Raw genomic sequence first — 27,961 nt, forward strand, 5'->3', positions numbered from 1 at the left:
CAGAGGCATCTTGGGCACTCAGGGGCCTCCTGGTCCACCTGGTGTCCCAGGCCCCGCTGGCCCTCAAGGCCCCGCCGGTCCTTCAGGACTGGCCCCCTACAGCGGCTCTGGATACAGGCTGGAGGAGGTCAAGGACTACATACAGAGTGAGTATGGTCAAATTAATAACGGTTTCATAAATGGTTTTCTACTGAGTGGATAATGACATAGTACTTTCCAAAGATTCATAGAGTTACAGCAGTACATAAAGAGTTAGTTTGCCATTATCCACCCTGTAGGTCTAAACCAGGAAATAAAAGTGAATAGATTACTTGAAACGCCTCGAGCCTGTACAATAGGTTAGCCTAATTACATCACTTTATGGATGTCCGCCCCAAGATAAAAAGGTTAATTATTACAAAGAAAAATAGACATTGCCAGGGGATTTTACAGACTCCCATTCATTTCAAAGCAATCATTTGTCCTTGGCATTGAGTTACTGACCCAGATCAGTGGGTATCAGTGGGAATAACTGGCATATTGTATTTTCTTCTCCAGGTGATGGTCTAAGAGGGGGCATGTTTGGGCCCCCAGGCCACCCAGGTCCCCCTGGACCCCAGGGACACAAGGGAGAGCAGGGTGACTCTGGGAACGGCTACGTCTTCGACCACAGGACCAACGAGGGAAGCAGGCTGGCTGAGACTGAGACAGACTACTCCAATATAGCGGTCCGAGTGACTGACTACATCAAGTGTAAGTGAAACTGAATATCCAATACTGTCATCGCAGTGCTACAATATACTGTTCAGCGCTAGACACATTTAAACTCAACATTTAAAACAAAATTATTCAAAGCTTATTTGTTTCCAATAACAATGGATCAACGGAATGGCACATTGACTTGAATGGGAATGCCAGTTCTAGTAATTCCATTTATATGCCAATGGGCCACACATGTTGATAAGTAAAGATAGCGACCATCGACAATGAATGAAGAGTCCTACTTTTGCTGGTCATTGGATGTAAATGCATATGCTATCTCTGATCTTGATTGTATCCCATCCCGCAGCCCATGGTCTTTTGAGGCACGTGGTTGAGAACCGCTCTCAGCTGGAGAAGTCACAGGTTGTTCAAGGACCCCCAGGACCCCCTGGCCCACCCGGTGCTCCAGGATTCAGCCATGTGTTTGGTTCCCATAGTAACGCCACTGACCTTGTGGAATACATCAGAGGTGAGAATAATACAGTATAAATGCAATTCATTTACGAATATCAAATTATACATTTTAATTAAGAACAGTACCAGTTGTCATGTCCAATTTTTACAATTGAACATTGTGGGGCTTTGCCCTTGTGCTTGGACCCCAAATGCTGCTTGCAGCTTTAACTGTATATGAAATAACCTTATGTATCCTCCATAGCCCATGGAAACATTCTGGGACCCCCTGGGAGGCCAGGACAGAAAGGGGACATAGGACATACAGGTCACAAAGGAGAGAGAGGTACCTTTTGAACCATTACACCTTTTAAATCTTTAGAATTGCGCTCTTGATTATTTGCCAGGTCTTTGTAAACCATTGTGTTAAGCCACTTTGGTGATCAGGTGAGACAAAGTCATAAAATAAGTCCCATTGTGACACTTTCACTCTGATTTCTGGTAAACCAGGACTGGATGGCATCCCAGGAAGGACAGGCCTCCCTGGTCTGGAGGGGGAAATGGGGGAAAAGGGAGAGAAAGGTAGGTCATGTTAATCACAGAGATCCTATTCAAGTTTTCTCTTTACCAACATACTTAAGTTGCTACAGTAGGATCCATTCTAGGGATACTACATGTAATTCTATGATGACAGTACCCTCAATACAAGTGTCCCTGCTATGCATGATGTGTCTATCTGACCTAGTTATGCAAAAAGAGAGAATATGGTTTCATTATGATTTCACATTTTTCCTCAGGAGAATACACACTTGTGACGCACAGAAGAAGGAGGAATGTCGGTGTTTGAGAAACAAATGATTGATAAATGCTCATTAAAGGTGAATGAAAGTCCGATGAAATATGTAATCTCATGAGCATACATGTTTGGGGCCTAATGCCTTGGAGACATTACTGATGTAAATGTATAGTTTTCTATAGGATAAACTGTTGAACAGTGTAGTATTCCATGCACTTATGTATTGTTGTTGATTTTTATGTGTAAAATATGTCTTTATGATCTATTTTTACTATAGTGTTTGATATGGGGTTTCTTTCCAATTCACCTCCTTGCATGTTGATAGTGGAAATAGTTCAATTATGTGGTGAAAAATATGACAGGGTGTGCTATTTCTATTCAATACCTTTTGTACTATTGTGCTATTATCGTTATTGGACTTTGATATCGAACAAAACCAAAAACATCGTCAAAATCTCCTTTGAATGTACTGGTATCACTTTATACAAAATAAAGCTTAGTTTTAACTTATTTAATCAAAGTGGAACATAAGGTTCACATTGTTCATTGTTGCTATAGACTCACTCAAGAAACAAACAAGTACACAATATTGCATACAGGAAATTGTTTATTTACAGAACAATGCAAATCTACAGTACATAGGCATTCTATAAACTATAAAGTAAACTCGTCTTAAAAATGCACATGACTTTATCATGGTAGTTCAATTTCAAACAACATTCTGAAATCAATCATGATACAATTTGAAAATCTGAATGAAATCATGACACTAATAACATAACACATAGTGATATGATTGGTATTCAATTATATTTTCAATTCAGCTTAAATTTCAGATTTGAAATGAACTTTTTGACAATTGAGGAAACTACAATACTGTACTGTAGTAAAGATACATTTCCACATAAATAGCTACTGGCAGAGTATCTTCATTTTGTGAAAGGTGCACAGCACTCCTTCATTGTGTATGATGTTTTGTCTTTATTTGCCACTATTACAGACCAATTATAAAATAGCATTGATTGATTGTTGTTCCTGAAGCCAATCAGAAAAGGGCGAGATGACAAATAGACCAATCAGAGGTCATGATGGCCTAAACCAGTCAGGTCCAACAGTTCCTTTTTAACAAATTATTTTCAACTGTATTGAAGGTTATAGGCTACCACCACTTCAGAGTAGATCATGCATATCTATGATAAAATAGGTTAAAACTGTGGTTCTGAAAATGTTTTCAAAACTGTTAAACTCATGATAACGTCATATTCATTATCCTTAGATTAAATAAGTAACGAACCAAACATTTGAATATGATACTGTAGGCTATACGAATATAAAGATCACTTGGGGCGGGATTTGAACTAAGTCTGATTAAAATAACTACACAGAGGGCCACAACATGAATACCGTATCTTCATACATTTTGTTGAAAACATTAAGGCTATTAGCTAGTATGAATGATAATAAAACAGTATCATAATTTCCTTACAAACAAACCCAAAAGCCATGCAGGTCAACTGATTAATATGGTAATGCAATAATACCTTATTACTGGGAGGCAATTTTTTAAACAATACACAGACATACCAAAAATTGGCATGAAAGTCTAACAAAACAGACCTCCTTATAGGTCCTCACAGATTTCTATCGAATGATATAACAACGCCATTTCAGCAACCACAGTGAAAACCTTGTCTCTGTCTGGATATAAACAAACACCATTTTAATACCCCCTCCTTGATATGCTAAAACAAAATGGGTACTTGCCGACTACACCAAATTACAAAAAGAGCTAAACAAATCTCAAGAGTTGTGCTGAAGATGAAAGGCATGCTCATGAAACCTGAAGAAAGATACTAGCCTGGGAATCTCAACCGAATCACTCCGTTTCACGATTGTTGAAGTAAAACAACAGTGAAAGTAGTGATTCACTTTGGACTCCCAGGCTAGATGAAAGGAACCATTTCCGACAAGATAGAAATCCCAAACTGTTGTTTATAAGCTCCAAAAAATAACATTTGATACCATAATTATAGCATAAGAAGTTGAACTTGCATTCAAATCCATGCACAACTTCAGGCAGTCACTCCCTAGTCCATTTGAAACTAAATTCAATATCTTATGAAGATATGTGTGATGCATATAAAATATATCATGCCTATGTCAAAATTCACTATAAAAAATGTGCTGCTCATCTTTTACCAAAAGTACATTCTTATCATATCATTAGCTCTCTCAAACATCACCATAGATATTGAATATATAAGTACATTATACTGGACTTCAGTGGTATAACATTTTACTTTATCCTTTTTATTTAGTGCAAATAACTAATGAAATAAAAATCGAGCAGCATTTGTTTTATCAGAGGAAGCTTACATTTGAAAAGCCAGTCCATTTAAATAAAATTATTCAGGCACTAGATTATTCAAGAAAAAAAAAAGATTCACAAATTAAAAAGAATCAGCAATTAAAATACTAAATCTGCCTGAGACACGTTAGTGACTTAGAGGCAAGGATTGGAGTAACACGGTGCCAAAGTATCGAATTTGAAAATGCATAATGTCAGGAATCTCCTTCATAACTCATTTCAAAAGAGGAAGCTATAAGACAGTAATAATAAAACTGGTTGTGTTCAGTCAGTGGAAAACGTTTTGAAATGGAGTGAAACAGGGAGGTACTACTTCTACAATAAGAACACAGATTCAAACTTTTGCTACGGTGTGCCCAACTGAACACGACCCTATACAATGAAAAAGGGGTAAATTATATAACAGATCACCATTAAAAGGGTATTCATGATTAACACAGTCTGTAGCTTGAGGGGTACTGTCCCATCCTCTTCCAGAAACCGATAGATGGGTACACACACCCTTAGAGGGGTACAAACACACCCCTTGGAGATAGCCCCCTTCGTCCCCCTGACTGTCATCAGCGGAGACGGGGCAAGGCAGCAGAGGCTCAGTCTTATTAGTGTGTGTGTGTGTGCCCGTCTATTTTGTGTGTGTGTGTGTGTGTATCCATCTGGAGTGTGTATATCTGTTCATCGTGTGTTGTGTGTGCCTTCAATATGTGGGTGTGCCCATGTTTATGTCCATCCGGAGTGCCATGATAGGGTTAACCTCTAGAAGCCAGTGGAGTGGACACTGGGGATGGGGTAGAACTTGGAGATGCGGCTCTGGGCCGAGGGGTTAAGGCACTCTGACTCTCCACTCATCTTAAAGAAGACCTCCTGCTCCTGAAGCTTCCTGGCAAACTCTTCCTCCAGAGCCTAAGGTCAACAGACATATGGTTGGTGAGTGGATCACAAGCAAGAGATTACATAATAATAATTTGGTGGCTGCTTATATTTGTAGTGCTCTCTTATTCTGAAGAGACTAGCGATCTTTAAATTTTTTATTTCACCTTTATTTAACCAGGTAAGCCAGTTGAGAACAAGTTCTCATTTACAACTGCGACCTGACCAAGATAAAGCAAAGCAGTGCGATAAAAACAACAACACAGAGTTACATATGGGGTAAAACAAAACATAAAGTCAAAAAATACAACAGAAAATATATATACAGTGTGTGCAAATGTAGCAAGTTATGGAGGTAAGGCAATAAATAGGCTATAGTGCAAAATAATTACAATTAGTATTAACACTGGAATGATAGATGTGCAAGAGATTATGTGCAAATAGAGATACTGGGGTGCAAATGAGCAAAATAAATAACAATATAGGGATGAGGTAGTTGGGTGGGCTAATTTCAGATGGGCTGTGTACAGGTGCAGTGATCGGTAAGGTGCTCTGACAACTGATGCTTAAAGTTAGTGAGGGAGATAAGAGTCTCCAGCTTCAGAGATTTATGCAATTCGTTCCAGTCATTGGCAGCAGAGAACTGGAAGGAATGGCGGCCAAAGGAGGTGTTGGCTTTGGGGATGACCAGTGAGATATACCTGCTGGAGCGCATACTATGGGTGGGTGTTGCTATGGTGACCAATGAGCTAAGATAAGGCAGGGATTTGCCTAGCAGTGATTTATAGATGGCCTGGAGCCAGTGGGTTTGACGACGAATATGTAATGAGGACCAGCCAACAAGAGCGTACAGGTCACAGTGGTGGGTAGTGTATGGGGCTTTGGAGACAAAACGGATGGCACTGTGATAGACTACATCCAATTTGCTGAGTAGAGTGTTGGAGGCTATTTTGTAAATGACATCGCCGAAGTCAAGGATCGGTAGGATAGTCAGTTTTACGAGGGCATGTTTGGCAGCATGAGTGAAGGAGGCTTTGTTGCGAAATAAGAAGCAGATTCTGGATTTAACTTTGGATTGGAGATTCTTAATGTGAGTCTGCAAGGAGAGTTTACAGTCTAACCAGACACCTAGGTATTTGTAGTTGTCCACATACTCTAGGTCAGACCCGTCGAGAGTAGTGATTCTAGTCGGGTGGGCAGGTGCCAGCACCGTTCGATTGAAGAGCATGCATTTAGTTTTACTAGTGTTTAAGAGCAGTTGGAGGCTACTGAAGGAGTGTTGTATGGCATTGAAGCTCGTTTGGAGGTTTGTTAACACAGTGTCCAATGAAGGGCCAGATGTATACAAAATGGTGTCGTCTGCGTAGAGGTAGATCTGAGAGTCACCAGCAGCAAGAGCGACATCATTGATATACACAGAGAAAAGATTCGGCCCAAGAATTGAACCCTGTGGCACCCCCATAGAGACTGCCATAGGTCCAGCCAACAGGCCCTCCGATTTGACACATTGAACTCTATCTGAGAAGTAGTTGGTGAACCAGGCGAGGCAGTCATTTGAGAAACCAGGGCTATTTAGTCTGCCAATAAGAATGCGGTGGTTGACAGAGTCGAAAGCCTTGGCCAGGTCGATGAAGACGGGTGCACAGTACTGTCTATTATCGATCGCGGTTATAATATCGTTTAGGACATTGAGCGTGGCTGAAGTGCACCCATGACCAGCTCGGAAACCGGATTACATAGCGGAGAAGGTACGGTGGGATTCGAAATGATCGGTGATCTGTTTGTTAACTTGGCTTTCAAAAACTTTCGAAAGGCAGGGCAGGATGGATATAGGTCTGTAACAGTTTGGATCTAGAGTGTCACCCCCTTTGAAGAGGGGGATGACTGCAGCAGCTTTCCAATCTCTGGGGATCTCAGACGTTACGAAAGAGAGGTTGAACAGGCTAGTAATAGGGGTTGCGACAATTTCGGCGGCTAGTTTTAGAAAGAAAGGGTCCAGATTGTCTAGCCCAGTTGATTTGTAGGGGTCCAGATTGTGCAGCTCTTTCAGAACATCAGCTGTCTGAATTTGTGTGAAGGAGAAGCGGGAGGGGGGGCATGGGCAAGTTGCAGCGGAGGGTGCAGAGCTGGTGGCCGGGGTAGTGGTAGCTGGGAGGAAGTGCTCTTATTCTCCATGGACTTTACAGTGTCCCAAAACTTTTTGGAGTTAGTGCTACAGGATGCCAATTTCTGTTTGAAAAAGTTAGCCTTTGCTTTCCTAACTGCTTGTGTATATTGGTTCCTGACTTCCCTGAAAAGTTGCATATCTCGGGGGCTATTTGATGCTAATGCAGTACGCCACAGGATGTTTTTGTGCTGGTCAAGGGCAGTCAAGTCTGAGGAGAACCAGGGGCTATATCTGTTCTTAGTTCTGACTTTTCTGAATGGGGCATGTTTATTTAAGATTGAGAGGAAATTACTTTTAAAGAACAACCAGGCATCCTCTACTGACGGAATGAGATCTATATCCATCCAGGATACCTGGGCCAGGTCAATTAGGGAAGGCCTGCTCGCTAAAGTGTTTTAGGGAGCGTTTGACAGTGATGAGGGGTGGTCGTTTGACCGCGGATCCGTTACGGACGCAGGCAATAAGGCAGTGATCGCTGAGATCCTGGTTGAAGACAGCGGAGGTGTATTTAGAGGGTAAGTTAGTCAGGATGATATCTATGAGGGTACCCATGTTTACGGATTTAGGGTTGTACCTGGTAGGTTCGTTGATAATTTGTGTGAGATTGAGGGCATCTAGTTTGGATTGTAGGATGGCCGGGGTGTTAAGCATATCCCAATTTAGGTCACCAAGCAGTACGAACTCTGAGGATAAATGGGGCGCAATCAATTCACATATGGTGTCCAGGGCACAGCTGGGGGCTGAGGGGGGTCTGTAGCAAGCGGCAACAGTGAGAGACTTATTTCTGGAAAGGTGGATTTTTAGAAGTAGAAGCTCAAACTGTTTGGGCACAGACCTGGATAGTATGATAGAGCTCTGCAGGCTATCTCTACAGTAGATTGCAACTCCACCCCCTTTGGCAGTTCTATCTAGACGGGAAATGTTATAGTTGGATGGAAATTTCAGAATTTTTAGTGGCCTTCCTAAGCCAGGATTCAGACACTGCTAGAACATCAGGGTTGGCGGAGTGTGCTAACGCAGTGAATAACTCAAACTTAGGAAGGAGACTTCTGATATTTACATGCAAGAAACCAAGGCTTTTACGGTTACAGAAGTCAACAAATGATAGCGCCTGGGAAGTAGGAATGATACTGGGGGCTGCAGGGCCTGGGTTAGCCTCTACATCACCAGAGGTACAGAGGAGGACTAGAGGAGGACTAGTACTGTTTCACACATGTACAAGATACGCATTTGTGGAATGGAAATGCGAAATGTGTTTTTTTACATATCCCGATTCCCCCTGAGACACCCTCGGAGAGTGGGGTCACGGCCAGGCATTATCAGCGGAGCAATTAGGGTTAAGTGTTTTGCTCAAGGGCACATGGACAGATTTTTCACCTAGTCAGCTCGGAGATTCGAAATAGTGGTGTTTCGGTTACTGTCCCAATGCTCTAACCGCTAGGCTACCTCCTGCCCTACCTACCGCCATGTGTTTGAACTACAAGTACCTCAGAAACAAAACATGTGCCAAATATGCTCTGCCTAATATTCAACAGAAAAATAGATGATTTCCTGTCAGGGGTTAACTGGTGTAATGGCTACCTTCTTCCTGGGTCGTAGTTTCTCCCTCCACTCCTTCAGCTCCAGGCTGTGCTCCTCATCCAGCTCCTTCAGCTTCTGGGTCTCATGCTCTATCAGGAGGTGGCACTTCTCATTCTGAAACACACAGCGCACACATTGGGTGTTACACGCTGTACTGAATCACAGATGAATCCAAGTGTGTGTGTTAAATGTGTGCGTTTTCTATTGCACCCTGTGCAATTGCAGATTCCCTGATATGTGTGTGTGTGTATGCCTGCCTGCGTGCGTGCTCGTGTTATACAGTATATGTTATACCGTACACTTTTAGAAAGAAGGGTACAGTATTGTTCCCTGGAGTACAACAAGATGAAAAAATGCTTAATGTACCTTCAGAGGTACACATAATGATCTCACATGGTACTGTTCGGTACCTTTTAGGGTACATGTGCAGATAAAGAGTATAATGGTACATTTTTATAACCTATATTATGAATATAAAAGGTATAATCATCACACTCTCACTCTCAAAAATGGGGTACAATGTGAAGGTTAATTTCTCAGGGTACAAACATATTTTGTGTACCCTCAATACACTTAATACCCACCATAGGGTACAATGATGAATTTTTGCCACCTAAAAGGAACTAATGGCTTTGTCATTGGGGTGGTACCCCAAAAAGGCACATTTGTACCATAATTATTATCATCATATTTCCCAGCATGCTCTACTGCAGGTAGATTTTTTTGCATGTACATTGATTGATTAATCTTATGCTACACAAAGATAAATAACATACATTTTTCTAAACTAATCCAATCAGTTAGTTAGATTTGTTTCTCCCATTACTGAAATGGTTGTTCCAATTTAAATGGCTTAGGTAGTCTCCTCAAAATGTTCCTAACTCTGGCAGTCATTATGAATGCAGGTTGCAGGTGAATAAAAATTCCTGTTGGATATCCTAACTCTGGTTGGATTCCAATAGGAATTACAAATCACTTTGCAAGCCAGTATAAAATGAATTGCAGGTAGGTTTGCAAAATTCTGGTACATTTCCAAGATTTTCTAGGAATCCCAGTTGGAAGATTCCTGGAAACGGGAGGGAATAAGCAGGAAATGCTCCAACCAGGGTTTTTCCAAGAATCTGGTAATTTGGGGTATGTTACCAGAATTTTGCAAGCAGGCCTGATGTGGCCTGTAAACCAAGGGTTTCAGGACACTGTATTAGGGTAAAACTAGTCATCAAAATAAGGCCTAATGAGATATGTAATGTATTGTCATAAAGAGTTTAATTTAAATTATAATATATGCTTAGGAACTCACTTGGTGAAGGCCACAGGTCTGAAAATGAACGAATTTAACAACAATGTTTCTGTCACTAACAAATACAGTCATGGATGGTAACTGTGCAATTCAATCAAAAAGGCAAGGCACACTGGGAAATTGTATTGGAGGCGTGGCATAGTGGGGGAGTGGCTTTCAGATAGTTATTTTTGGCCACCTGTGAGTGGAAGTGTTGTACTACTTTAAGTGGTCTATGGTAGAGGTCAATTTTTGCCACTTACAAGGAACAAATGGCTTTGTCACTGTGGTGGCACTATATAAAGGCACAAAGCATGCTTTTGTACCTGCGGAGAAAGTTACTATCTGAGGTCTGAACTTGGGTACAATTATGTACCTATAACTAAAAGTACAAAGGAGGACCTTACAGGGTACCACCCCAGTGACACGCCATTGTACCCCTTTAGGAACAAATCTACACCTTTATTTCTGAGAGTGTACCTGTAACTGCTGCAGCTCCCTGACGTTGGCGTCACACTGCAGTTGCAGGTCTCTCATCTGGTTCTCATGTTTCTGGTGCTGGTGGAGCCTCTCATTCTTCTGCCTCTTCTCCTCCTGGGCTGCAAACTGTCAAACACACAGAAATATCTCACTTACTCAACTCACACGAGTATTAAAATAGGCCCAATTACCGTTGGAACTTGATACATGCTTAATTTGCACTAGCAGTCTCAAGCTTGACCTAGCATTGCCAAAAGTACTATAAATCCAACTAAATCCTTCAGTGCCTGGGAAAGTCCCTTTGACTTGGATCAACAAGCTCAGAGACTTTACCTCTTTCTCCACTGAAAGCAATGTCTATAATCCCTCATTATACTTTGAAAGTAACATCTACATACATACGTTTCCATTCACAGTTATGTATTTTTTGACCAACAAAATGGCCGTTAATAGTCTTTTATGAATATCCTCTATCTTTTACCTGTTTGACCTTCTCCCTCTCCTGCTCGGGTGTGATGGGGCCCCCAGTGATACGGAGGCTCTTCTTGAACATGGCCATTCGTGTCTTGGCCTCGCTGCGCTGGATCTTGGGTAAGCGGGCCCTCTCCTGAGTCTGCCTGTTCTTCATCTCCTCGATGAGACGCTGGTTGTAGCGCTGCATCTGCTCCATCTCCTACAGAGGGAGGGGAGGGGGGGGGGGCAGAAACACATCATTAGCTGTCATATAAATGAGATATTTGAGATATTAGAGTAGTTGCCAAAGTGCTAGCCAAATAGTTGTCTTGTCAACGTTACAGTCCACATTTGGCAAAACAATGACGCATCATTGTTGAATGTAGAAACAGAAATACCCAGGCATATTTCCAATCTGATTTAATATCAGCTGTTATGAGTCATAACTTGTAGTCATTCAGTATTATGCCTCACTCTATCCCCCAACCTGTTCAGGTATTTTGCTCCTAGTGGTTCAGTTCAGGATTAGGTTTATGAGATCTGATCCTGAATCAGCTGTTGTTTGTCTATCTGGAAGCCTCACTGTACCTTCTCATGTCTCTTGAGCAGCTGGTGTCTCTGCATGAAGTACTGGTCTTTGAGCTGTTGTTTAAACAACTGGTGTTTCTCCTGTAGGTGACGCTCTTCCAGCTCCCACATAGCTGCTTCCCGTGCTGCAAGGACCAAAGACAGAAACACACACTCAGTACAAGGAAACACTGCATTATCCGGAAGTTCAGCATATTATTATTAGATACAATACCCCACCACTGTAATCAGATCTTTCATCTGCATTCCTTTGTATTTGATGTTGACGAATCTTGGTACCCAAAAACCATGTCATGGGACACTAGATTTGACTAACTGGTTAGCTTGAAATGTGTTTGTGAGACACTTGCTTCAGACATTCATTTTCCTTCACTTTCTAACGACATGGCTCATACCAGCAAGTCATAAAGGCCTCCAGCTGGTGAACATTTCCGTGGAGCTATTTCTGTAAGCTGATGTGTATGAAGTGTGGGATGACTGGAATCTGATCAGGCAGAGTTATTAGGCCGCTGTTCAGTTCAGTTCATGATAGGTTCTCAGCATTAATAGGTATTATAAACTGGGTGGTTCTAACCCTGAATGCTGATTGGCTGAAAGACGTGGTATATCAGACCGTATATCACGGGTATGACAAAACATTTAATTTCACTTATATATGTTACATTGGTAACAGGTTTATAATAGCAATCAGGCATCTCAGGGTTTGTGGTATATGGCCAATATACCACGGCTAAGGGCTGTATCCAGGCACTCCGTGTTGCGTCGTGCATAATATTGGCCATATACCACACCCCCTCGTGCCTTATTGCTCAATTAGAGTCAAGGCCTGACGGTGCCTTAGGTTGAACTCTGTAGAGCTTCTGTTTTAAGTTATATACTATGTCACTGTGTGTTTGCTGTTTACATCTCACACACAAACAGTAAGGTTTACCATATTTCCTTCAAGTATGCTGGTGATAGCGGCTAGGGTAGCCTGTTTCTATGTAGTGACTATGACCTTTGTAAGGTCGTGTATCATTCCTACTGCAATTTGCATCTGTGCTACTTGCATCTCACACAGAGCCATGCATCTTCTGTTTGTGGTTAAGGAAGGTTTCTCCCCTCTGAAAGGAGCTATGACTGAGTACCTATCTATAGTTTATGTATCACGCCGAGAGATATATCTTCACCTCTGAGGAGCTGTTGTTTGTGGTTGAGACAGTCTCTCTCGATGGTGGCCAGCTCGTGTTTGTGTTGCTGGATGATCTTCTTCAGGGCACAGTCCAGCTCCTGCTGCTGTTTCTGCAGGAACTCCTGCTCCTGAGGAAGAAGAGGGAAAGACAGTTGGATAAGTAAAGAATCTCTATATACCCCTCAAACTCAACTCTGGACCTTGAAGCCAGTTCCACTGCATTTTTTCATTTTTCAATTCAAACCAACAGTAATCGCACGGCAAAAAAAACAACACAGGCTGCCGATGCCAAACAACACATGTCTGTCCGTCAATTTGGAATGGGCTGTCTTCACCTCACCTCAACTGCTCTAGTTCCCCCAGTTGACTCCAATAGCACGAGAGAGAGTCACCTTTGAGTATTGAGGCTGGCAGACAGGTCTATCTCGTTGATGTAACCCCCTCATCAGGACAGACATGTAATCTGGCCAACCCTACTGTATGGGGTCTGGACTATGGGTTTCCATCCCAAAAAATAGTTTACCTGGGGATAAGTATGGCTAGAGTTAATGGACCACACTGTGGAAGTTGGCAACAATGTGGCGATAGGACATATACTAGATGTGCTGGGTCATCGAAAATGTAGAGCACCGGATGTCGACTGGTAGACTTGATACGTTTATAGGCAGTGCACAGTGAATGTTGTTGTTCATTGCTAAGTTCCAGGTTGATTGAAATGCTAAGTTTAGGATTGATGATGTTTCCTCTATAGAAATGTGTAGGCCAAATCCCAAAACAGAATACTGCTGCATTCCCTTTAGACCAGCCCTCCACATACCGATCAGTCCAGGGGTTAAGGAAAGGAGAACGGAGAACACACACAAGGTATTCCACTCACACAAACGCACCAATATAAACACTGCCGTCTCAAAGTCAGTGAGTGAATCCACTGGCATGTGAGAGAGCAGGAAGAGGACACATTTCAAACCAAGGGGGAAATCTTACAACTTATATCCTGCATGGGGGCATTGAAGAGAGTGCAGGAGGACAACTGAAAATATTTAATCATCCCCTGGGCCACTCCCTGTAGATCACAACAAATTAGACCTATACTCTACTAAATCATAACATATCGCCTGAATGCCAGTCTGTTTGTGCATTACTGCCAACGCTCATTATTATGTATGACCGTAAGGGAAAAGGAGTTGGCAATAGTGCACAGACTGGCACTACAGACTGGCACTCAGGCTATAAACAGTACAGTAACCTGGGCCACACATTGCAGACCAGAACAGATTATACTCTACTAATTATCAGCCACTCATCCATAAACATTGCTGGCTAAGTTAACCATTACACTGACACACTGTTACACCCCCGTAATATACAGGCAATGTGTTCCACAATGATTCACAGGTGGGTGGATTGTTAGAAAACACATCAATAGTGTTAGACTGTGCTGTAACTTGCGCTGGAAGATACTGTAAGCCTACTTGATACTGTAGAATAATACATACACAAACTATTTTTGACCAAAAACAAACCACACAAAAGACACGTTTTGGAAAAAAGAGTAGCCCAAGAATTCCCATAGGGGCCAAATGACAGTGATCTTGAAAGCAGTCAACAGAAGCATTGTAGACTGGCATTGAAGGGACAGTCCAAGTAGGAAAGCCACACCAGAAGTTTTCCTCACCAAACTACCTCTTCACGTGGAGTTGTGATTATATCCTCTTTTCTCCGTTTCACGATAGCGTTTCTCTTGTGCCTGGGCGACAGTCGCCTTTCCTGTTTGAACTATGGCACGAGGCAGCCCACAAACAAACACACGATCGTGACAGCAGAAACAACACAGAAACAACAGCAAGAATTTTATATGGATTTGTGTTTCAACTCATTAGCCAAAGTCTATGAGAAGTAGCTTGATGTCAGACTACCGTTCAAAAGTTTGGGGTCACTTGCGCTGTTCTGTGAAGGGAGTAGTACACAGCATTGTACGAGATCTTCAGTTTCTTGGCAATTTCTCGTATGGAATAGCCTTCATTTCTCAGAACAAGAATAGACTGACGAGTTTCAGAAGAAAGTTATTTGTTTCTGGCCATTTTGAGCCTGTAATTGAACCCACAATTGCTGATGCTCCAGATACTCAACTAGTCTCAAGAAGGCCAGTTTTATTGCTTCTTTAATCAGCACAACAGTTTTCAGCTGTGCTAACATAATTGCAAAAGGGTTTTCTAATGATCAACTAGCCTTTTAAAATGATAAACTTGGATTTTAGTTTGGGTGGTGCAGTGGTCTAAGGCACTGCATCGCAGTGCTAGCTGTGCCACTAGAAATCCTGGTTCGAATCCAGGCTCTGTCGTAGCCGGCCGCGACCGGGAGACCCATGGGGCGGCGCACAATTGGCCCAGCGTCGTCCAGGGTAGGGGAGGGAATGGCCGGCAGGGATGTAGCTCAGTTGGTAGAGCATGGCGTTTGCAACGCCAGGGTTGTGGGTTCGATTCTCACGGGGGGCCAGTATGAAAAATAAAAAAATAATGTATGCACTCACTAACTGTAAGTCGCTCTGGATAAGAGCGTCTGCTAAATGACTAAAATGTACTGGACTGTACAGGACTGATGGTTGCTGATAATGGGCCTCTGTACGCCTATTTAGATACAGTGGGGAAAAAAAGTATTTAGCCAGCCACCAATTGTGCAAGTTCTCCCACTTAAAAAGATGAGAGAGGCCTGTAATTTTCATCATAGGTACACGTCAACTATGACAGACAAAATGAGGAAAAAAATCCAGAAATTCACATTGAATTTATTTGCAAATTATGGTGGAAAATAAGTATTTGGTCAATAACAAAAGTTTCTCAATACTTTGTTATATACCCTTTGTTGGCAATGACACAGGTCAAACGTTTTCTGTAAGTCTTCACAAGGTTTTCACACACTGTTGCTGGTATTTTGGCCCATTCCTCCATGCAGATCTCCTCTAGAGCAGTGATGTTTTGGGGCTGTCGCTGGGCAACACGGACTTTCAACTCCCTCCAAAGATTTTCTATGGGGTTGAGATCTGGAGACTGGCTAGGCCACTCCAGGACCTTGAAATGCTTCTTACGAAGCCACTCCTTCGTTGCCCGGGCGGTGTGTTTGGGATCATTGTCATGCTGAAAGACCCAGCCACGTTTCATCTTCAATGCCCTTGCTGATGGAAGGAGGTTTTCATTCAAAATCTCACGATACATGGCCCCATTCATTCTTTCCTTTACACGGATCAGTCGTCCTGGTCCCTTTGCAGAAAAAACAGCCCCAAAGCATGATGTTTCCACCCCCATGCTTCACAGTAGGTATGGTGTTCTTTGGATGCAACTCAGCATTCTTTGTCCTCCAAACACGACGAGTTGAGTTTTTACCAAAAAGTTATATTTTGGTTTCATCTGACCATATGACATTCTCCCAATCCTCTTCTGGATCATCCAAATGCACTCTAGCAAACTTCAGACGGGCCTGGACATGTACTGGCTTAAGCAGGGGGACACGTCTGGCACTGCAGGATTTGAGTCCCTGGCGGCGTAGTGTGTTACTGATGGTAGGCTTTGTTACTTTGGTCCCAGCTCTCTGCAGGTCATTCACTAGGTCCCACCGTGTGGTTCTGGGATTTTTGCTCACCGTTCTTGTGATCATTTTGACCCCACGGGGTGAGATCTTGCGTGGAGCCCCAGATCGAGGGAGATTATCAGTGGTCTTGTATGTCTTCCATTTCCTAATAATTGCTCCCACAGTTGATTTCTTCAAACCAAGCTGCTTACCTATTGCAGATTCAGTCTTCCCAGCCTGGTGCAGGTCTACAATTTTGTTTCTGGTGTCCTTTGACAGCTCTTTGGTCTTGGCCATAGTGGAGTTTGGAGTGTGACTGTTTGAGGTTGTGGACAGGTGTCTTTTATACTGATAACAAGTTCAAACAGGTGCCATTAATACAGGTAACGAGTGGAGGACAGAGGAGCCTCTTAAAGAAGAAGTTACAGGTCTGTGAGAGCCAGAAATCTTGCTTGTTTGTAGGTGACCAAATACTTATTTCCCACCATAATTTGCAAATAAATTCATTAAAAATCCTACAATGTGATTTTCTGGATATTTTTTTCCTCAATTTGTCTGTCATAGTTGACGTGTACCTATGATGAAAATTACAGGCCTCTCTCATCTTTTTAAGTGGGAGAACTTGCACAATTGGTGGCTGACTAAATACTTTTTTCCCCCACTGTATTCTACAATAGCCATTTACAACATTAACAATGTCTACACTGTATTTCTGATCAATTTGATGTTATTTTAATGGGGGAAAAAATGCTTTTCTTTCAAAAACAAGGACATTTCTAAGTGACCCCAAACTTTTGAACGGTAGTGTATATGTACTGCATAAGCCAAAGTCTCTGACTATAGCCTCGTCAGAATCATTTAGCTACAGCACATAGGCTACAAATCTGGGATCAGGTGATGAGAAGTGGCAGTTTCAGACTGATTTAGACACAGGTTATATAAACCCCTATGAGAGAGATCTACTGTAACCACAGGTGTGTCAGTAAAACGCTAGCCGCTATAAATAGGCATTGGATTGTCGTGTTGATTGGGCTATCCTCTTACGAGGGCACACTAAGGGATTAATACTGAGGAGGAACTGGGGTGCACATGGATAAACATCTAAACATTCACATCACTGTCAATGGTAAACAAGGGAAATCCTTCCAAACAAGATATTGAGAATATATCATCTTTGTCAGCTGGTCTTAACTACCCTGTGAAATTTAAGATATTGAAAATAGGACTAGTTCTTACAATATATTGTGGCATGATGTCACCAATATCTGTCCTCCTCTGACTGTAGTGATCCAGTTCAACAGTACATCATGCATATTAAAACTACTTTTAGTGATCCAGTTCAACAGTACATCATGCATATTAAAACTACTTTTAGTTATCCAGTTCAACTGTACATCATGCATATTAAAACTACTTTTAGTGATCCAGTTCAACATACATTTTAAAACTACTTTTAGTGATCCAGTTCAACAGTACATCATGCATATTAAAACTACTTCTAGTGATACAGTTCAACAGAACATCAGGCATATTAAAATACTTTTAGTTATCCAGTTCAACAGTACATCATGCATACTAAAATACTTTTAGTGATCCAGTTCAACATAGCTCATCTATAGCCTGGGAAGACAACTAATCTCTGCAAGAGTAGCTTAGTATATTTTTGTCTTTCAATTAGTGTTGTTGTTGAAAAGAAAACGATTCCTAGTTGACTTTTCCAACTAGCACTGACTTTGCTGATAACTTCTTTATTGAGGAAAAATGTACTTGCTACAACTGTGATATGTGTTTTTTTACCAAGCTATCTTAAGATGACTGTAGGTTGCTCTGGATAAGAGCGTCTGTTAAATGACTAAAATGTAAATGTAAAACGTAACAGGAAGACTTTATAGTGAAAACAACCCTGCAAATCACACACAGCCAATGAGAGTCCAATCGCTGCTTAATCTAATCTAAAACGGATCAACATGTTTCTTTTCCACAAATGTACTGTATACCACAAGCACACACACAGCCAGACATTTACAGCTTCAGTTACAACATACACATACCACACACACTAGTGTTGTCACGATACCAAAACATTTTATGCCGATACCAAGTTTAGTATCATGGTACTCGATACCATCACGATCCTCGATATCAAAACGATACCATGGCTAAAAAAGGCGTATTAGCCAAATTTACAGAATGGCACTTGATCAAGATAGCCATGTATGAATTAATGAATCAATTATACAATCATACAATTTGACTTTCTATTTACCAATCTAAATACATAACAACATAATGGTAATCATTTATTTGAATGGTAAATCTCTATTGATAAACTGGGTAAATCAAGATGTAGCCTAGGCCTATTCACAATACAGGTGAATACATATTCAACAGGAGTGTGCAGGTCCGGATAAAGAAATCATAGGCCTAGATATTTTATAGTTAACTGTAAACATTTAAATATTTAAAAGATATATGTGCTTGGGCCCCCGGGGCTTCAGCCCCTGTAAGCACCTGCATTAATCAGGCCCTGGCAGTGTGTGCATGCTTGTTTTGGCTGATTTCATGGGGTTACAGATGAAAAACAATCAGTTTCCCTTCCATTTGGGACTTATTTTATTGTACTGCTCAACAACATTTGCACAGAAGAAGCAATCTCTTATTTTATAAAAGTGCGCGCTGTGTCTAAGACTTAATGACATAATTCATACACAGTGACAGAGACAGGAGAAACCTGAGGCGAGGGAGACGAAGTGAATGAATAACGTTTTTGGCAATGACTGTATGGTTTGTTGGTGACAATCAGCTTTGAAATCAGCATATTTTGCGTTATGGTTTGCATATTATCACAAACAAAGTACTAGGGTAGTGAATTGATGTTAACTTAAGCTGTAAGCTAGCAAGAAAAGTTAGCCTACAAAGCTGGAAGCTACCGTTATCATCTTGCATTGTAAAGTGTTCTAGCCTGTAATTAACATTGTTTTGCAAACAGTAATTAACAGTTGCACCATTTCTACATGCTGGTTTGCATTATTCAAGTGTTGCATTATATATTAACTTCTGTGCAGCATGAGTGGGGAGCTAACATGATGCAGCCCAGATTCCCAGTGAGTGCAGTGGTTCCTCAGGACAGGCTAGAGCTAGCAATGAGTAAGTGGAGCTGGCACGGTCCGCTCGCACTATAAGGGGACATCGGCTGTGCTGATAGACAGACTTGATCCTCTCTCAATCAGTAGACGACGTGAGACACATTTGACAGAAGTATCGAAAGTCCCAAAAATTCTAGTACTGAACCATTTTTCATGTTCTAGTTTCGAAAAAGTAACAATGTTTTGGTATACCATGCAACACTAACACACACTACCCCCTTCTTCCTTACCTCTTTCTTGCGGTTCTTGAGCATGTTCTGGAACTTGGACAGCTCCTTGTCCTGCTCGGCCTTGATGCGCTTGGCCTCGTCCCTCAGCCGGTTGGTGTGCTCCTGCTCCAGCCTCTCGATGGTCTGCTTCTGCTGTCTCTCCAGGTTCTCCACTTCCTGGTCGTACTGGCGCTTCTTACTCTGTAGAATGAGGATGTCATTTTGATTCGGTGTCAGTTCGTCACTTTCACTATAAATAGAACTAGTATCCAAACACTGGTCATCAATGAATGATTGGAATATTATAGAAAGCAATGGCATTTCAGTGGCATCCCGTCTGCCATGGATTTACTGGCTGGCTAGTGGATTCAGTTCAGTCTCTGTCTAAACCGTGAGTGGCAGTTTAACTGACATACAGAAGGATTTACCTAGTCCAGAAATAAGTCATGACGTAAAAGGAGCAAAAGGCACATGGAAGCTGTGGTGTGGTGTGGTGTGGACGGGGCACACCTCTGCAATACTGGACAGGGACTAACTGGTCTTACTGGGTTCATTCAGCTTACTGTTTCAAAGTCATGTGTGGTTTAGCATGCTCCTTCGGGATTGGTTGTGACCACACCAGTAGGCAATCAGCTGTCACTCTGCTAGGTTGGACACAGTATAACTGGGACCTGGGTCACGAATAGGCAATTAAAGTACTATAGCACTACATGGAATTACAGTAATACATGACACCTTTCAATAGGTCTCAAAGCACCTCCCATTGAGGCTTTGACAAAATGGACAGTGACTCACGGTCGTCTCCTGTTCGAAGCGGCGGCATATCTGTTCTTTCTGCTGCTGCAGTTTATTGCTGAGCTGCTGCTGGGCCCTCTGTTCCTCCTTTTGCAGGAGACGTAGCTCCCTCAGCTCCTGACGCCTGAGAGAGGACGAGGAAAAAACTATGAGAGAGGAACATCTTTTTCCCCAAAAGGAGATTAACCAACCCAAAGCAATGCAGAAGGAAGAGTCTCTCAAGAGAACAATGAGTACGTTATATAACAACATATCTCTATGCATGCAACTGAGTAGCACTTTGATATGCAAATGAACTGAGGGCAAAAGGGGGTGCAACTCAATACTAGGAAGTTGTTACTAATGTTTTGTACACTCAGTGTACTAAAATAGCTACATTCGCTAGTTCATTCAGTTCAGTTAGATCCTAAGCTTGAGCTTATACTGCAGGAGAGATGGATTATATCCTTGCATAGTACTGGCATAATGCTCAAAATGCAAATTAATGTAAATGAATCTTTACCTGAGGAACCTCATCTCCTCATTCTTGGTGTCATTATCGGTGATGATCTTCGACGTCGTCACGCTAACCTCGACTCCATCCACCATGAACCTACGGGTCTTCTTCAGTGTCTTCTTCTGGCGCTTGGTTTCCTGAAAAACAAAATGGTGGCAATAAATATACCATCAACATACCATAGTTTGACTACTTTATGGGATAAAGCAGTCATTATAAACATTACAATTCATAAGCATTTATAACAACTAGAATAATGTATGAAGCATTTAGAATGGCTTATGCATGAGGGTTATTACTGGATTACTTAGTTATTACCAATGGATTTGATCAAAGACATTCTCTAAAGAGAGTATATTGTGATGCCGTACCTGTATGGAGAGGGTTCCTGGCTCCTTGGTTTTGGTCAGGAAGCTGGAGATGGAGAGGTTCATGTCTATGCTGCCGTTATCTGCAGCAGAACTACTCCCAGAGTCCGAATCCCTCTCCTTCTCATCCTTAGACTTCACTGGAGTCCCTATCTCCTCCGCAGTTGGCTTATACACCACTCTCTTTCCTTCCTCCTCTTTCTGGACTGCCGGAGATGCAGGAGTCTCCTCTGGGGTTGTCACGGTAACCTTTGCTTCCCTGCTAGGCTCCTCGTTAGCTGGTTCCTCCTCAACTTCCATCTTGTCTTCCGTTGGCTCGTCCTTGGCCTCTGCGGTGACCTCAATCGTCTGGACCTCGGCTGTGTCCACTTCCTTTTCATCCTGATTGGATATGGCCAGTTGTTCCATCTCCTTGTCTACTGTGGTGACTTCAGCATTGGAAATGGTTCCTTCTGGGTGGGGCTCTGCTGGTTTCTCAGCTGGTTCTGAAGAAGCTATCTCACTGGGTTCTGTTGGGGTAACCTCTGCTATTTCTGGAACATTCTCCTCCTCTTCCTTCACCTCCACTAGTTTCTCACTGGTTTCTGTTGTCTCTCCATTTATTGAAACGCTAAGGGTCTCATCCATTTTCTCTACTTCTGCAGGGACAGTGGGCTCCTCGACGAAGCTAGTGTCCACAACATGGTTCTCCTCTGGCTTGACGACACTTGGTTCAGGGATCTTTTCAACAATCTGTGGTGTTGGGATAACCGGTTCAGCCTTCTCCGGTAAAGACTCCAAGATGGAAGCTGAGGGAGACTGAGGGAATTTCTCATCCTCCGAGCTGGCAACGCTGGCATCGGACAGTGCACGTTTGTGACCCTGAAGAAGAAGTGATAAAAATCTAAATGTAGGTTAAAATAATCAACAAATAATGCCTAGATTATCATTCAAATAATAGAACTGTGGGAATGATTCTAAATATATCCTTCTAACCAATAGTCAATAACTTTCCTTATTTTTGTCAAGTCAGTACAGCCTGTAGCCTGTTCTTTATAATAAATGATAAACACCACAGAAGAATACACACTGTCCATCTATAGCATTTCACACTCTTTCATGTGGTTATTTTTCTAACTGAGCAGTCTGTGGTGTAACATACCCGTTGAGTCTCTCCTTCCTCCTCCTCCTCTTCCTCCTTGTGTTCCTCAATCTCCTCATAAACCTCAGCCTTTGCTTCAGCAATCAGCTCCCTCAATGGTCTGCTGTCTGTCACAGTACTCAAAAATGGATGCTGCAACGATAAAAAAAAGATACACAATATTGAGGACACTTTTAGATATAAAGACTATTACAGTGCCTTGCAAAAGTATTCATCCCCCTTGGCGTTTTTCCTATTTTGTTGCATTACAACCTGTAATTTAAATTGATTTTTATTTGGATTTCATGTAAAGGACATACACAAAATAGTCCAAATTGTTGAAGTGGAATGAAAAAAATAACTTGTTTAAAAAAATTAGAACAAATAAATAACGGAAAAGTGGTGCGTGCATATGTATTCACCCCCTTTGCTATGAAGCCCCTAAATAAGATCTGGTGCAACCAATTACCTTCAGAAGTCACATAATTAGTTAAATAAAGTCCACCTGTGTGCAATCTAAGTGTCACATGATCTGTCACATGATCTCAGTATATATACACCTGTTCTGAAAGGCCCCAGAGTCTGCAACACCACTAAGCAAGCAGCACCATGAAGACCAAGGAGCTCTCCAAACAGGTCAGGGACAAAGTTGTGGAGAAGTACAGATCAGGGTTGGGTTATAAAAAAATATCAAACTTTGAACATCCCACAGAGCACCATTAAATCCATTATTAAAAATTGAAAGAATATGGCACAACAAAGCTGCCAAGAGAGGGCCGCCCACAAAAACTCACGGACCAGGCAAGGAGGGCATTAATCAGAGAGGCAACAAAGAGACCAAAGATAACCCTGAAGGAGCTGCAAAGCTCCACAGCGGAGATTGGAATATCTGTCCATATGACCACTTTAAGCCGTACACTCCACAGAGCTGGGCTTTACGGAAGAGTGGGTAGAAAAAAGCCATTGCTTAAAGAAAAAAATAAGCAAACACTTTTGGTGTTCGCCAAAAGGCATGTGGGAGACTCCCCAAACATATGGAAGAAGGTACTCTGGTCAGATGAGACTAAAATTTTGCTTTTTGGCCATCAAGGAAAACGCTATGTCTGGTGCAAACCCAACACCTCTCATCACCCCGAGAACACCATCCCCACAGTGATGCATGGTGGTGGCAGCATCATGCTGTGGGGATGTTTTTCATCGGCAGGGACTGGGAAACTGGTCAGAATTGAAGCAATGATGGATGGCGCTAAATACAGGGAAATTCTTGAGGGAAACCTGTTTCAGTCTTCCAGAGATTTGAGACTGGAACGGAGGTTCACCTTCCAGCAGGACAATGACCCTAAGCATACTGCTAAAGCAACACTAAAGTGGTTTAAGGGGAAACATTTACATGTCTTGGAATGGCCTAGTCAAAGCCAAGACCTCAATCCAATTGAGAATTTGTGGTATGACTTAAAGATTGCTGTACACCAGCGAAACCCATCCAACTTGAAGGAGCTGGAGCAGTTTTGCCTTGAAGAATGGGCAAAAATCCCAGCAGCTAGATGTGCCAAGTTTATAGAGACATAACCCAAGAGACTTGCAGCTGTAATTGCTGCAAAAGGTGGCTCTACAAAGTATTGACTCTGGGGGGGTGGTGAATAGTTATGCACGCTTAAGTTTTCAGTTTTTTTGTCTTATTTCTTGTTTGTTTCACAAAAGAAATATTTGGCATCTTCAAAGTGGTAGGCATGTTGTTTAAATCAAATGATACAAACCCCCCAAAAATCTATTTTAATTCCAGGTTGTAAGGCAACAAAATAGGAAAAATGCCAAGGGGGGATGAATACTTTCGCAAGCCACTGTATGTCCCCTTGAAGTGCACTACTTACACTGCATCTGAAAAGAGAACATCAATATTTGCGCGATTTCAACATTGCAGTCAAAGACGTGCAATCTCCAAAATTTTGACAAATCACACAAATCAAGAAAAAAGAAATTAAGAAAAATACACAGTGTACAAAACATGACATAGACTGACCAGGTGAATCCAGGTGAAAGCTATGATCCCTTAGTGATGTCACCTGTTAAATCCACTTCAATCAGTGTCAATGAAGGGGAGGTGACCGATTAAAGAAGGATTTTTGAGACGTGGATTGTGTATGTGTGCCATTCAGAGGGTGAATGGGCAAAAGCGTTTGAACAGGGTAGCTGTCAGGCGCACCAGTTTGAGTGTGTCAAGAACTGCAACACTGCTGGGTTTTTCACGCTCAACAGTTTCCAGTATGTATGAAGAATGGTCTACCACTCAAAGGAAATCCAGCCAACTTGACACATCTGTAGGAAGCATTGGAGTCAACATGGGCCAGCATCCCTGTGGAACGGTTTCGACACCTTGTAGTCCATGCCCCGATGAATTGAGGCTGTTCTGAGGGCAAAAGGGGGTGCAACTCAATATTAGGAAAGTGTTCCAAATGTTTTGTACACTCAGTGTCTATTTAGTAAAAAATTGGAAGTACAATCTTCATAACAACTCAAAACAATCTGATTGATACACAAAGCACACTGTCTTCCCTACTGTAAGTTCCTGCAGTCATAATGCATCCCTCTTCCAAACACCAAAACCAAAGTCTTACCTTTTGCCAGGACACCTGCTGAACATAATCAATCGCCGGCCTAAGAATATGCAGCTTCAACGCTATCAACACCTTCATCGGTGGTAGACTACTGTTCTGTATGTTCACGGCCATTTGGCCTTTTGCTAAAAGATCCCAACCATACTCCTGTTGTACTGTCCCACACTGAGCTCATGTGTGTTTATGTCCTCCGTACGCCTTATCTTCTTACTGTCTGTCTGGAAGTCATTCTGTCTAGCTTAGCGGTCGCTCCTTAAACCCTTTCGGAAAGAAAAGCCTGTTGTGCTGACGAAGGCGCAGAGGGGATAAGTAAGTGTCGTTAGCGCGCTAGCTAGCACACCAGGTACCTGGTTGACACAGATGTACCTTAGATGTACCGGATGAGCAGCTATCGGATCATGATCAGGGGACAATATGGCCATGTATTTAATTTGACAGGTGGCCGTGGGGTGGAGTGCTGTGCTAGGGGGCGGAGGTGGGGTGAGGAGAAGAGGAGGTGGGGTGAGGAGAAGAGGAGGTGGGGTGAGGGAACAAAGGGGAAAGTGAGGGCAAAAGGGGTGTCACCATTACCTGTAGAAGTTGTGCCACATTCCATCTGTTGTCCACATTCTTATCCAGACACTTTCTTAGGAAATCACTGAACTCTGGAGACCTGAAGAGAGTGAATGGAGATCATTTGTCATAACTACAACATTGAAAATGGGCTACAATTCAACAGTGTCATGTATTCCTCTCAAAGGCATTGAGGTAAATTAGAATAGGTAGAACCATCTCAACAGGTGCAGAGAGGAGTGAATAAGAGTGATACAATCTCTCTATGCAAGAAAAGGAGCATTGTGCAAAGTGACAGCGTATCAAAAGGGCATTTCTTCCTGAGGCCAAACCTAGACAGAAATACCTTGTTTGCCAGGCTGCCACATCACTGACTGACACGCCAGACTTACCAGCGCGACGGCTGCATCAGGGTAGGAGGATCGGCCTTGGCTATTTTCAGCAGGACTCTCATAGGGTTCATCTCGTGGTTGGGAGGCTCGATCTGGGCCAGCTCGATCAGAGTCACCCCCAGGGACCAGATGTCAGCCTTGTAGTCGTACGGCCGGTCCTTAAACGTCTCACACATCACCACCTCCGGGGCCATCCTGGGAAGAACAGATTTTAAAAAACGACCAATCAGAGGAAAGGAGATGTTTCAGTGAAATATGAATGACCAATGAAAGGGACAAAATATATTAGGTTAAATATGAATGACTATGAAACGAATTGTGTGGAAGTGTGGAATTGTAGTATTTTTGTACAGTAATATTGGCATTTTGTAGGCTATACATTAGGGTTTCTATAAATTGAAATGCAAGTAAATAAAAATGTTTTGAATACATTAAAAAGTCAACCATGATGACTGGCCATTTCAGAAGAATGGGGAGAAATAGTAATTTGATGAAATACAACAATATGACAGGTTTTCATGTTTGACTCACCAGTATGGCGTCCCGATGAAAGAGTCTCTCCTCTGTAGTGTTTTGGTGTTTTTGGCTGACACACCAAAGTCAGCTGAAACACAGATGGGAAATAGTGCTGCTATTAGCGACTAGGGTACAACATGTTTTGTTGTTCATAACAAATAGCCTAAGCCAGGGGTATTCACCCAGGGGTCCGCGGCTCCCTAGAGGTACTACAGGGGGTCCGCAAAAAAAATTATATTTTAAAAAGTTATTATTATTATTATTTTTAAAAATGTATCGTTAGCAACAACATATTAAACACATTTTAAATTACATCCCTACAGTAGAAAAGAGGATATTATCTTCTAATTATGTCAACTTTATTTCTCAACTCCTAATATTGAGCCAATTACACTCATTGGAGCTAATTACACTCACTGGAGTATCTGACATAGGCTTTGAAAAAACATCTGCGAATAGGCTACCAGTGCGGCAATTGCCGCTGGCTGCTGGCAAGCTTTCTTGACTTGGACATACATTTTTGCCAACACATGGCTAACCTTTGTTTAACCAAATAAACTGCTGCTCTTAGCGGAAATGTGTTTCGCGTTACCATTCTAGCTAATAGGCTATGTTTAGGACCACAATGGAAATAAGTCCCAGACTTTTTTGTGTGTTATCCTCGATGATTTTACTCAAGTGCATGTATGGCTTTTTCAAGTTTTATGTGTGCTTGTTTTTTAATATTGCCGAATTAATAAACAAAAAATGATAGAGTTTACACTTCCTCTTCCAATTATAAACACAGATGTCACACCGGATGTATAAATCTGAAGCATCCGTTTAAAACTACCACCAAATATGATGAAAAGAGGAAGTCCAGTGGCGGGAAGTGGGAGAAGATGAAGCTAGATGAAACTTGGCTGAAATTCTGCTAATTTCTTAATTGATTAAACAATACAGTTCCCTTCCCAAAACTATAATATTTGTTTTGAACAGAGTGCACTAAGTTTTGTAGACTTGACCCTTTCTAAGTTTTAAAAAATTGCATTGTTTAGGAGTGCAAGGGCGAATTTAGTTATTACGCACTTCACAGACTAGGCATTCCCTAACAGAAATATGCAAATACATGCTAGAATGCGCCAATAGGATTGCGCTAGCTGGTGCTTGGCTCTGCCCACCTTCTTGCTTGTTCTGCCCACTACGCTTCATTTGCTCCCATTGGAAACGACACCGGTGGTGTATCTTGGGTTAGATACCAGTATCTTTGATTATGATGTGCGGAAGTCAAAATAATGAAAAACGATCTACCAAATCTATACATT

The 27,961-nt window shown here is 42.0% G+C and overlaps 2 protein-coding genes across 2 annotated transcripts in view; one reads left to right on the forward strand and one right to left on the reverse strand.

Annotated features, from left to right (window-relative positions):
• The first annotated feature begins 6 nt into the window (after positions 1-6).
• On the forward strand, positions 7-2,700 carry LOC123487127 (collagen alpha-1(XVII) chain-like). The gene is made up of 6 exons (XM_045218273.1): positions 7-146; positions 538-732; positions 1,049-1,210; positions 1,400-1,480; positions 1,645-1,716; positions 1,932-2,700. Exons 2-6 carry the CDS (start codon positions 558-560, stop codon positions 1,979-1,981), a joined length of 540 nt encoding a protein of 179 aa, XP_045074208.1. The 5' UTR covers positions 7-146; positions 538-557; the 3' UTR covers positions 1,982-2,700.
• Positions 2,701-3,904: 1,204 nt separating this feature from the next.
• LOC123487125 (serine/threonine-protein kinase 10-like) overlaps positions 3,905-27,961 on the reverse strand; it is a 37,443-nt gene continuing 13,386 nt past the window's right edge. The window contains exons 5-18 of the mRNA XM_045218270.1: positions 26,673-26,745; positions 26,142-26,336; positions 25,768-25,849; positions 22,604-22,735; positions 21,466-22,323; positions 21,101-21,231; positions 20,599-20,722; positions 19,825-20,004; positions 12,883-13,012; positions 11,714-11,838; positions 11,154-11,345; positions 10,673-10,798; positions 8,914-9,027; positions 3,905-5,198 (exon numbers count right to left, since the gene is read on the reverse strand). Coding sequence (XP_045074205.1) covers positions 5,052-5,198; positions 8,914-9,027; positions 10,673-10,798; positions 11,154-11,345; positions 11,714-11,838; positions 12,883-13,012; positions 19,825-20,004; positions 20,599-20,722; positions 21,101-21,231; positions 21,466-22,323; positions 22,604-22,735; positions 25,768-25,849; positions 26,142-26,336; positions 26,673-26,745 — 2,609 coding nt within the window. The 3' untranslated portion in view covers positions 3,905-5,051. The remainder of the gene's footprint in view (positions 5,199-8,913; positions 9,028-10,672; positions 10,799-11,153; positions 11,346-11,713; positions 11,839-12,882; positions 13,013-19,824; positions 20,005-20,598; positions 20,723-21,100; positions 21,232-21,465; positions 22,324-22,603; positions 22,736-25,767; positions 25,850-26,141; positions 26,337-26,672; positions 26,746-27,961) is intronic.

The sequence above is a fragment of the Coregonus clupeaformis genome, unplaced genomic scaffold (genome assembly GCF_020615455.1).
Source record: "Coregonus clupeaformis isolate EN_2021a unplaced genomic scaffold, ASM2061545v1 scaf1473, whole genome shotgun sequence".
NCBI classification, from domain to species: Eukaryota; Metazoa; Chordata; class Actinopteri; order Salmoniformes; family Salmonidae; genus Coregonus; species Coregonus clupeaformis.